Source organism: Polypterus senegalus, chromosome 13, assembly GCF_016835505.1.
Source record: "Polypterus senegalus isolate Bchr_013 chromosome 13, ASM1683550v1, whole genome shotgun sequence".
Taxonomy (NCBI): domain Eukaryota; kingdom Metazoa; phylum Chordata; class Cladistia; order Polypteriformes; family Polypteridae; genus Polypterus; species Polypterus senegalus.
In genome coordinates, this window is record NC_053166.1 from 82,502,153 (window position 1) to 82,514,626 (window position 12,474).

Sequence of the window (12,474 nt, forward strand, 5' to 3'; positions counted from 1 at the left end):
CATTTTCAAAGAATGAAAACACTAAATTTCTAAATTTTTGTAAGCTGATGGTTACTAAAATAAATAAATAAGGCCTGGGATCGGGTGTTTAATAAGTCTAGGAGCCTTCAGGAAAGACTGTAGCCTGAAAAAGAGATTGTGCAGCATCCCCGGAAGTACAACAAACTAGACTCTAAAGTAACTCCAGGTGGGGATATAAATCAACTTTACCATCCTTAGGGCATACAGTGTTAGGGCTCGTTTACACTTCACGCTCAGAACACGTTCGCATAATGGCTACCATGGGTTCCCAGCGTGCATTTGACGTTTCCTTCCGAGCAGATCCTCAGAAATTAACATCGACATGTGCGCAAGTTGCAGTACCAGCAAAAAGTCGGGGGGTGCAGTTTAATAAAGATGGAACGTGACGTCAGAGTCACAGTTTACTACCTACATGTGACAGAAAGCCTCTATGCAGATCCTAGTAGGTTTGATGAATAATTCAATGTGGTGAAGCAAAACGGCGAAATACAGATGCATTCGTGGTGCTTTTATATTCAAGTGTTGCATATTCCTGATTGTAATGACATAATACATTTTAAAAATCTCACATATCATCTTTTATGCCGTCTTTTTTATTCCCTGAGGCTTCCTCCTCACCTGACAGCAGCGGCAAACAGCAATAGATCGCCACAATGAACACAATAAATGTATGATATTCCAACTATCTGCACATTTAAAATCCTTAGATTTATACTTGACTAGCAAAATACCCGTGCTTCGCAGCGGAGAAGTAGTGTGTTAAAGAAGTTATGAAAAAGAAAAGGAAACATTTTAAAAATAATGTAACATGATTGTCAAAGTAATTGTTTTGTGACTGTTATGAGTGTTGAGGTCATCAAGGATTTGATTATCATTATTTCTTTCAATCAGGTTCGTATTTGGAGGATGTGTTGTGTTCAAGTTATATTCCGTGTTTGTCAGCCGTAGTAAAGATAACAGGTTTCATTCATCGAAGTGTTCACTACCCAAATCGGTACTCATGAATCTAAAATGTTTAACAGGCATTCCCGGTATTAAGTTGTGGATTTGCCTGCGAATATTTAGCGGGTGCGTGTCTATGAACTTAATTTAAACTTAAACTTTACACCTTGCTTTCCTATTGATATGTCTACAAAGGCTTGTTCAGATTCAGAGGGTTGTTCCTTTCTTACTGCATCAATAAACAGCTCGTCTTCCTCTTTATCTGAGACATCACACACTGCACGCACGGTTTTACCTTTCTCAGTCCTGCAAACTTTAGCGAAGTGGTTCAATTTACCACATTTTTTACACTGTCTTCCTTTAGCTGGACATTGAGTTTTTCCACCGTGTGCTTTGTTCCCGCAGTACCTACACTTATGAATATGCTTGTATGCGTCACACGCTTCATATTCTTTTGCTGCCTTCTCAATTGTGTAATGCGTTTTTTGTTCAGCGCTCTATGGAGCTCTTGCTTGTTCTCTGCGTACTGCGTTCACAGTCAGTTCATGTGAGCCGCTCTGAGTACCTACATTGAAGGTTCTCAGCTGTGCTTGTGCTATCTCGTGCGATCTTGCGATGTCCACGGCTTTATTTAAATGTTAGCTCAGATCCGGCCCTTAAAAGATTCTCTCGCACTTTCGCCGAGTTTGTGCCAAACACTAGTCTATCCCTCACCATTTCATCTTCGTTTGCATAAGTACAGTCCTTCACCCGCGAATATTTAGCGGCAGCGTGTCTATTGGATTGCTGCTGACGGACGGCCTAATATAGGCAGGCACTCAATTACATGGGAGGCGTGACGATGTAGGGACGCAACTCCGCCTCACATGGCGACCGAGCTGCAGGCTATGGCCGTATATATGTACGTAAGCAGGTTCCAGTTATGACTGTTACGCGTAGAATTTCAAAATGAAACATGCCTAACTTTTGTAAGTAAGCTGTAAGGAATGAGCCTGCCAAATTTCAGCCTTCTACCTACACGGGAAGTTGGAGAATTAGTGATGAGTCAGTCAGTCAGTGAGGGCTTTGCCTTTTATTAATATAGATATCATATTCATGATGAAATGTATGTTACATTTTACAGATAAATCGTTAATTTCATTTAAATAATGAACAATGTTAATAATTACACACATGGGGGTGAAACGGTGGCGGAGCGTTAGCGCTACTGTCTTGCAGGGAGTCACGTCGCTGATATTCCCTGCCTGGAGTTTATATGTTTTCCTGCTGGGTTTCCACAGTGTGCTCCGGTTTCCTTCCAAAGATATGCAGATTTGGGGACACTAAAATGACACTAGTGTATGCGAGTGCTTGTATTCACCTTGCAATGAGCTGATGCCTCATCCAGGGATTGTTTCTGCCTCGGGCCCAACAATGGAATGATGGATTTAATCATTAAACATCCTTTTTAGAGATATTGCGGTAAAGTGTCATCGGAATTTAATGGGTGTTTCAAGACAATTCACAATACAGAGAAGCCGAACCTGTTTTCACCATCATAATATCTCGCACTGCCACCTGGTGGATTCTTCCAGATTTATGTAAATTATGCATGCAAGTATAAACAGTACAATGGTTGCGTAGCAGGAGCGTCCACTGCAGCATGCATTGCGTCGCGTGAAGTATAAATCTGGCCTTAGAGTTGATAAAAACTATCTGCATCTGGTATTTTTCTAAATATCGGGTACCAGCACTGCTGAGAGGACACATTCTTTCTCTTAATGTAAATTTACTAGTTCTCTGTTAAGTAGCATCTTTCATAATAAATAAATAAATAAATAAAAGATTTGTGGTAAAATTGTCCAACATTGCCCATAGCACCCAATGCAATGAAGAAATGAAATAGGATACAACTGACATTATGGCAATAAATCTTAATTACAACAGTACTACTTTATTTAAAGCATGTGACAACAATTACCTGATAAATCTACAATTATTGTTTAAGCTCACAATCTTGCAGCAGAAATATAGCTATGTCTGCTGTGACAATTAAAACTAAAAAAGTAGTGAATTTCTGTCATTGATTCAGATGCTGTGTTGGATCAGATTATTTGGAGATGTTCTGGCAAGAAGCAGTAGATATTACCATGATCCTTGACATACAGTGTACTAATCCTGTAATATTTTAATGTTTTGTGATATATTCAATATTGAAATTAAATTCTGACTTCTTTAATATAGCAAAAGTTTAAACTACAACTTAGAGAGTTATGGGTGGAAATACATCAATGCATTAAATCTAGTATCAAAACGCACCAGTCAACTAATTCTGAAAATACTTGAATTCCTGTTTCACATCATACACAGTAAACTAAAGATAAATTACATTTTACAAAAAACAGAATGAACAGTGTCTCACAAAATCTAACAGCACAAATATACATGCAGTTTTGAATAAATTTCTAAATGTAAACAGAACACTGTATAAACTGCTACAACAAAAACAACAAAGCAAACAATCCATTTAACAAAGAACAATGGTCTGTGGATTAAAATGACTTAAAATTGTTTAGGAATATCAGCATTTTTGCTTTTAATGTAAAAAAGATAAGCAAAAATGTGATCAGCTTTATCTTACAATGTATATAAAAAATAACAATGACTTGATACTGCGTATTGATATAATATCAAAATGATACTACTAACATTCAGATGATCAAAAAAAAAAAAAAATCTCAGTGACAAATGGTAATTTACTAGCATATACTAATGCCATTTTAGCTCCACTGGTGCCCCTTAGTATTGTCGCCATTTACTGTGGTCATTTATGCCTGTGCAAATATTCTCATCCATTAAAACAAAACAAGAATTTAATACAAATTTATAATGACGGAATAGCCTCTTAATATGTAAATAACCAGATGGTTATTCAATTAGTTTGCTGTCTGAGCTATTTGAATGCAGAACTATAGCTTTCAAGGTTTCACTGAACATGTATGGTAGACTTATAAACTAATATGGGAGTCTTGCTGAAACCAGTTTGAAAGTCTGACACCACTGAAATGCAGGCATTGATTTATTATAAGCTAGTAAATGGTAATTGGCCTGGTGCTTGCTTGTTTGTTTGTGTGACTGACCTGGAGTGCCTGGGGATACAAATGACTGTGTTTCCCATGATTTCAAATTAGAAAAAGAAAAAAAAAAAAAAAGCATCTTAATGGAGATTGCAGAACATTGCAATTTGGTCATTGAGCATCAATATCCTTTTTGAAACTGCACACTACTTGTATCTATCATTTTTCAGTTCACAATCATGTGCAACTACAGGGTATCCTCATCAGCAAACAGGTTACAGTGAAGCTTTAATGGAATCAACCCAGTCTCATCTCTGGAATGACATGCTACACCTACAGCCTGAATGGTACCAAAGCTTACTGCCTAAAACAAGAGAGCACAAGGAATTTGCATAAACCATATCACTAAAAAGCAGATTAATTTTAAGACGGTGTCACAGAGCTAATTAGAACAGATGTAAAGACTTTACCAACATATCTGAACTCACCACAATGTTGGGTAGATCTTTTTCTTGGCTAGGTCTCCCTGGAAATAACAACAAAAAATGGTAAATATAATAGTATTAGCACAAAAAAAGCAACAAGTAAAAGTGAGAACTTGGACAGCTACATACTGTAAATAGGAAAACTCACTAAGTCATAATCAAACTGAACAAGAACAAAAATTATGAGACCAGTAACAAATATACAGTGGATGACCCCGTCAGACGTCCACGTCATAGCTGACTCACCGAAGAACCAAGCAACACCATCACAAATGTGTCCTGCACTGAAGCCATATGCACTTTCATTACATGTCATTGTGCTGTATTCCAGTTTCAGCCTACTTCCAGCAGCTGTCAGATGCAAAACTGCCTTGCGGATTCATCCATGCCACATGTGAATTATCTGCTTATTATACCAAATCCAACGAACACAGCTGAACAGCTATACATGGGAGGGGCTCTCAGAGAGGCGGACTGAATGTTAACGAAGATAACTACACAGGGCCAGTTAGGGGATATGGTGGGGGTGTCAGAATCAGTAAGATGGATGTTGTTCAATATCTAATAGCTTGCATTCTTTTCCAAAATATAGTCAACATAGTAGTTCAAGTTCAAAAGTATAAATAATTACATGGTCTTCTCTGGTGTAAAAAAGACCCAAGGTCAGTAGATAGCAATAGTCGGGAAATGCTGATAAGAAAATTTAGTGGCCTAGAGGTTTATTTTTGATAGACATGAGCTAATCGCTTTGCGATAGAGATAAAATAAAAAAAGATGCAAATAAAAGTTAGGTAGGAATAAATATTAGAGGAACCTAGACACTTACTCTCTTGTTTACCGAGGAATTCTCAAAATTATTTCAGGCTGCAAAGAATGTTTGCCTTTGTTTCAGTATATTGTTTACATCTGATGGGCATGCCCCACCAAATAATTGTAAATTTTCTGGCCATTTTGTTTATAATCAGGATGAATCATCACTTGCAATATTCTATAAAACATGACTTGCATTCAAAATTTTAGCTCAAAATGCTTATATTTCCAGTGTTCAAAAATATTCACTGCATAGGACCATGAAAGCACAGTGCTTATCCCCTTTCAGTTCAGTTTGAAATCAGCCTAAACTAAAAGTGAGAATAGTGTTGAAATTTTCGCTACGGTGTATATTTATAATACTTTTTGTGGCTTTTGTAAATGAGAAGAACAAAAATAATATTACACAATCTACTGTTTAACCTCACACTGTAATCTAAGTGAATTCTACCAGTCAGTCCCGAAAAGTATTAGCAAGTCTGGCAGAATGGAGAAAAAGCTTTATGGCTTGACTTAATTAGAAAAGGCAGCTTTTTTCAATATACCTGGATAGTTGTTTTGTTACATAAAAATGAATTAAGCAGAAATACATATACAGTCAAATGAAAAGGCTTGGGAACCCCTCTCAGCCTGCATAATAATTTATTCTGCTTTCAACAAAAAAAAAAGATAACAGTGGTATGTCTTTCATTTCCTAGGAACATCCAAATACTGGGGTGTTTTCCAAACAAAGAATTTAGTGAAGCGGTATTTAGTTGTATGAAATTAAATCAAATGTGAAAAACTGGCTGTGCAAAAATTTGGGCACCCTTGTAATTTTGCTGATTTGAATGCATGCAACTGCTCAATACAGATTACTTGCAACGCCACATTGGGTGGATTAGCTCATTAAGCCTTGAACTTCATAGACAGGCGTGTCCAATCATGAGAAAAGATGCTTAAGGTGGTCAATTGCAAGTTGTGCTTCCCTTTGACTCTCCTCTGAAGAGTGACAGCCTGGGATCCTCAAAGCAACTCTCAAAAGATCTGAAAACAAAGATTGTTCAGTATCATGGTTTAGGGGAAGGCTACAAAAAGCTATCTCAGAGGTTTAAACTGTCAGTTTCAACTGGAAGGAATGTAATCAGGAAATGGAAGGCCACAGGCACAGTTGCTGTTAAACCCAGGTCTGGCAGGCCAAGAAAAATACAGGAGCGGCATACGCGCATGATTGTAAGAATGGTTACAGACAACCCACAGATCACCTACAGAAGACCTGCAAGAACATCTTGCTGCAGATGTTGTATCTGTACATCGTTCTACAATTCAGTGCAATTTGCACAAAGAACATCTGTATGGCAAGGTGATGAGAAAGAAGCCCTTGCTGCACTCATGCTACAAACAGAGTCACTTGTTGTATTCAAATGCTTATTTAGACAAGCCAGATTCATTTTGAAACAAAGTGCTTTGGACTGATGAGACAAAAATTGAGTTATTTAGTCATAACAAAAAGCGCTTTCCATGGCGGAAGAAGAACACCGCATTCCAAGAAAAACACCTGCCACCTACTGTCAAATTTGGTGGAGGTTCCATCATGGTGTGGGGCAGTGTGGCTAGTTCAGGGACTGGGGCCCTTGCTAAACTTGAGGGTCGGATGAATTCAACCCAATATCAACAAACTCTTCAGGATAATGTTCAAGTGTCAGTCACAAAGTTGAAGTTACACAGGGGTTGGATATTCCAACAAGACAATGACCCAAAACAGTTCAAAATCTACAAAGGCATTCATGCAGAGGAAGAAGTACAATGTTCTGGAATGGACGTCACAGTCCCCTGACTTGAATATCATCGAAAATCTACGGGATGATTTGAAGCAGGCTGTCCATGCTCAGCAGCCATCAAATTTAACTGAACTGGAGAGATTTTGTGTGGAAGAATGGTCAAAAATACCTCCATCCAGAATCCAGACACTCATCCAAGGCTATAGGAGGCATCTAGAGGCTATTATATTTGCAAAAGGAAGCACAGCTAAGTATTGATGTAATATCTCTGTTGGGGTGCCCAAATTTATGCACCTGTCTAATTTTATTATAATCCATACTGCATATTTTCTGTTAATCCAATAAACTTAATGTCACTGCTGAAATAGTACTGTTTCCATAAGTGATGTCATATATTAAAAGGAAGTTGCTAATTTGAAAGCTCAGCCAATGATAAACAAAAATCCAAAGAATTAAGAATTCCCAAACTTTATCATATGACTGTATATAGAGAAACAAGCTTTCATAAGGTAAATTACAAATGGACACTTACTGAAGCAACTTCAGATGTAAAGCACTTTCAGATGTAAACATCACTTAGAAAAGATGGTTAATACAAATAAAACTCAGCGCATACACCAAACAGATAGTCATACGTTAGAAAATACAGAAGAATACTAGAGACTTGCAAACAATTTCAAAAGCCATTCAGCAAAAAAGTGACATTTTAACAATTAAATTTTAAACTTATATTTTTGATTACGTGAAGCAATAATGTATTTTTACAAACGTAAAAGCACTATTTCTCACACATAAAATGTCAAGATGCACTGACTGTCATTTTTAAGACAACAGGAAAAAAATATATTAGAAAGTGCTAGACTTTAATATTTGTGGTTCACAGATGTGGCAAACTACTACAGCATCCACTCACCTCTTACTAAAGTTCTATTTATTATCGATTACATACATCCTAACAACAAATGCACATCAAGTTCAGTCTTTTTGTGTGTGAGTGTGCACCACTACACTATATAAGGGGTATTGGCCACTATATTTGACTATAGTAAGATTATATTTGACATCCAAATCCAAAATGTACAACATGATCAAATCCACATTACAATTTTATTGGTTCATTCTTAACCTAATACAGAGTACAATAAAATTCTTACTTGCATATGCTAATCAACATGCAACTGATTGCCACTCAGGCGCTACACAAGTATAACAACGTTACCTCAAAAATCTGTCTTCCTTACTCAAAAAAATCTCAAAACACACTTTACAATAATTAGGTCTTATTAGGTCATAGGCAGGCAGACAGTTACTTACAAGGTGACACTTGAAACAAAATTGGTCATAAACCACCTGATCTCATGGGTAGAAAATGAGTGCAACTCCTGATTTACACTCTTTTAATAAACTATTACAGTACTTGGAAGGTCAAAGCATTCCTCAGAGCAAAACAAACTGAATCATAAAGCAAATTAGGGTTCAAAATTTCTGTAAGTCTTTATAAACAGATAGGTGTAAAAAGGGAAGCTAGAAAACAGTAGCCCAAACGTAAAACTAATACTCTGCAATCATATTCAATCTAAAGATGCAAAACACAGGCTGATTCTATGCACTGCACTTATTGGAAAATAGGATGACAACCCCTTAAACCCTTAATATGGACTCCAAGCATTAGATTTTTAACCTGGAAAAAGCCAATTGTACATCATTACCCTCCCTCCCCATCACAAAACACACCAACACTGAAAAATGTTAATTGCCATTTCTATTTCCTACCAACTCTAATGGTCATTAAAATGTATTATACCACAAAATTGAAAGATACGGTCAGGAAAATATCATTTCTTCACCTCTCAGCTTTCACCAGGGGCCTCAGTTACACCTTTTTCGGGAAGAAATAAAAGATCCCATCAGAGACATGCTCAGGGGATATGGGTGATGGCAGCACAATGTACACCTTGTCTTTGGCAACCATATGAAATTTAAAGGCTCTGGTGAAGCATGAATTAAAATATCACTTGTAGCCAACATTTGAAAAAGTTACCTGCAATGTCTGCCTAGCTCAGATCACTTTTTGAATAAAAACAGACTTACACAATGAATATTCACAGGTTGCTTCCTCAAAACTCTGGCTACATTAGCACTCTTTTATAAATAGGTGAATACTGAAATTAATATAGAATCTTAGAGAGAATGCACACCAAATTTTGATTACAAAAATAGAATTTATAAAATAAATTAGTGCTATGTAAATTTGCTATTACTGTTGCCAGATATGAAATAAAGAGTAGCTAATGTGCATTGTATTTAAAAATTTACCTCATCACTGGGAATTATAAATCAACAAATTTGCATGAAGAGTGGCTAGAAACAGTCTTTACAATACTAGTAAGCACTGCAAGATTTATGGCTGTATTTTCCTTCACAAAACTAAAAATTAATTAAATATACTTCACTAGTAAAAAGCTCATTTTGTTTTGCATGCTGAAACATATAGTTTAAGATTACATAAAAAGGTAAACTAAAGGTAAACTGAACCAGAATACACGTCCATATTTGAAATGTGAAAATGCTGGATGTCAAAGTTTAAGGTAGGTGCTAAAAATCAGTAACAAGTAAAAAAAAAAATAAAAAAAATTTGGGATGGTTCTCTAATAAAAATGGAAAATGGTGATTAATATAGATAGCACTGCTACAACCCATGGTCTGAACTATGTGTCATACCCATGGACATCATAAACAGCTGCATTTAAACTTCAAAGCGGAGGAACAACTAAGTTTTATGGCTAACTTACTACTCGGATTTTAAATACAGCAAGTTAAAAAGTGTTATATATGACAAAGAATTAACAAGGAAAAATGTTCCTGCATCTAATCAAGCTGGTGTTTAAAATTTAGTGATATGTCCTTGCAAAAGTAAGATTAAAGATTAAAGATTACACACATCCACACACCAAACCAACTGCTTCATAAAAATCATTTAAGTGACATTTTTCTGCTTTATTTTTCTCGATTGTTAAGATGAACCATTAATTGCTTATTTTAGTCTAAAACAGCTGTATTCATTGTTTTAACTGCTCCTTATTAGCAATAAGATGCAACTGACAAAGGAACCAGCAGTTTTAAATCTAGATTGCCTCCCTTTCTACCCATGTGTATTCATCATTCATCATCTCCATTTGGTTTAATTGATTACTCAGAAGGAAACTGAAGAGAAAGTAAAGAACTGAAAGTTACTCATTCATTTTAGGCTTCAGATCACTTCGATGATACATGTATCTTTAAAAAGTAAAAAAAAAACATATGATTTAAGAATGAACTGACATGGTAGAGTTAAAACACTAACAAGCCATGAAATTAAATTGAGATGAGAATTGGCATCTAATTAAGCAACTAGGCTGGAACAAAAACCTCCAGCCACTGCGGCTCTCTGTAATAGGAGTTGGCCACCCTGGTATAAACAAGAACAGTACTGTATATCTTTACAGTGAGCATCTAGTGACCTCTAATGGTTAAACCTGGTAAAACAAAGTCATTAGGAAAATACTGTAAATGCATTTATTACTAAAGTTGTAAATAATAAATAAAAAGGAAATATTTGTATTGAGAACAAAGCAGTTTATGAAAAAAGTGGCTATTTGTGCAGCATGGTTTTGGATATGTATTTACTTGCTCAAGTACTTCTAGTCACTTTTGGGGGGGGGGACACACACAGCATTCCCAAAACACATCTAACTACGGTATTTTTTTTTTCAGTAACAATTTTAGACAATATTTTGCTCATAAAACTTTTCATTCATTTAATTTTGCAAACTCACTTTTTCTACTACATGGTCAAAGGGAGAGAGCCTATCCTGATACCATTAAGGTCCAAGGCAGGATTAGGATATGCCCATAACCATCTCATTTTAAGAGTGTCATTCCACAATATAGTCTGCATGTCCACGTCCCAGGAGAAAAATCTCATACTTGGAGAATACTTGTTTTGAATAAAATTTCCATTATGTTGTATTAAAAAAAAAAGAAGTCATTTTTTACATGCTACACTTGGACATGGTGTTAAATATGACCTTTTTTTCATAAAATTAGCAGAGATACATCAGTTTAAGGTTTATCATTTCTAATGAAAGCCACACTTGTGTGCTTTAAAAAGCCTCAGCATTGCAAATATGGGAATTCATATATGCCACAGGGTTTAAAAAAAAAAAAAAACTTCATTAACATGGAATGAAGCACTGAACTATTGTACTAAGCAAAATGTGCTTTTTCTTCATATAGCTTTTTGGAAACACCTAGCTCTAAATATACAAAAGAAAGAAAAAAAAAAATAAAAAAAAAAACTCTACCAGTCTAACATTTTATTGATCATTCTACAGTGAATGACATGAAATGGTCCAAATGTAAGCAGTAAACAAAACAATTTAGGTTACCAAAAACTAAAAAATTAAGCAAATATTCAGTTTTTCAAGGAACTACTAAGTTAATTAAGTCTTGAAAGCTGATGCAAACAATTCCTAATGGAGTTTTTATAAACCCTTTGTCTATATAAAACCAGCATTGGGACAAACTTTGAAATAATAGACAAACACGATCAAGGAACAGGCAGATAGGATGCTGACACAAACACATAAGCAACAAGCAGAGGTTGGTAGTAACTTTTACTTGAGTAACTTTTTTTTAAAAAATTGTACTTCTAAGAGTAGTTTTACTGCACCATACTTTTTAACTTTTACATGAGTACGTGTGTGGAAAAGAAATGCTACTCTTACTCCACTACATTGGGCAACACTCGACTCGTTACTTTTTTCCCACATTTACACATTATGCTATATTTTTGCCAGAGAGAAGCCGCCAGTGGATCTACTGCATGACTGTTTCACAAACAGACGTAGCAACAATAATCACAAGACTCCGTTTAACCAATCAGACATAGCAACAATAAATCACATGGTTCCGTTTCACAAATCAGACGTAGCCATGCAGTCATATGACCACACATAAACCGTGGCAGCATAGACACTGCCTGACTGCTGTGTCTGTGTATAGGAGAGTGGAAGATCCTGCTACAATAAATAACTGCGCTGTTCCTGTTACAAGCTGAATAAACATGGTGTCGCTAAACTATTGAGACTCAGCTTCGTGTTTTGGGGTGCAAGACGGAGACTCGCACGTCACAGCACACACACATGGTCACAATGCTGTACTAAACAGTATACGCGCGTACGGATGTTGACTTATATGAGTGAGGCACGCTGACTGACGAATGAATACAAAATACCTCGCTTTTTTATTAAGTCATATTTTACAAAAAATTTTAGCTTGTCTTGCAAAACACTCGCAAACCAGGTTACTCGCAATCCAAGGTTCTGCTGTACATGAAAAATGACAGCCAACTCCTGCTGA

General features: G+C 36.1%; 1 protein-coding gene across 1 annotated transcript in view; it reads right to left on the reverse strand.

The window, feature by feature from the left end:
* Positions 1–12,474, reverse strand: part of g6pd (glucose-6-phosphate dehydrogenase) — a 97,266-nt gene that overhangs the window by 63,872 nt on the left and 20,920 nt on the right. The window contains exon 3 of the mRNA XM_039774084.1: positions 4,508–4,545. Within this exon, the coding sequence (XP_039630018.1) occupies positions 4,508–4,545 (38 nt within the window). The remainder of the gene's footprint in view (positions 1–4,507; positions 4,546–12,474) is intronic.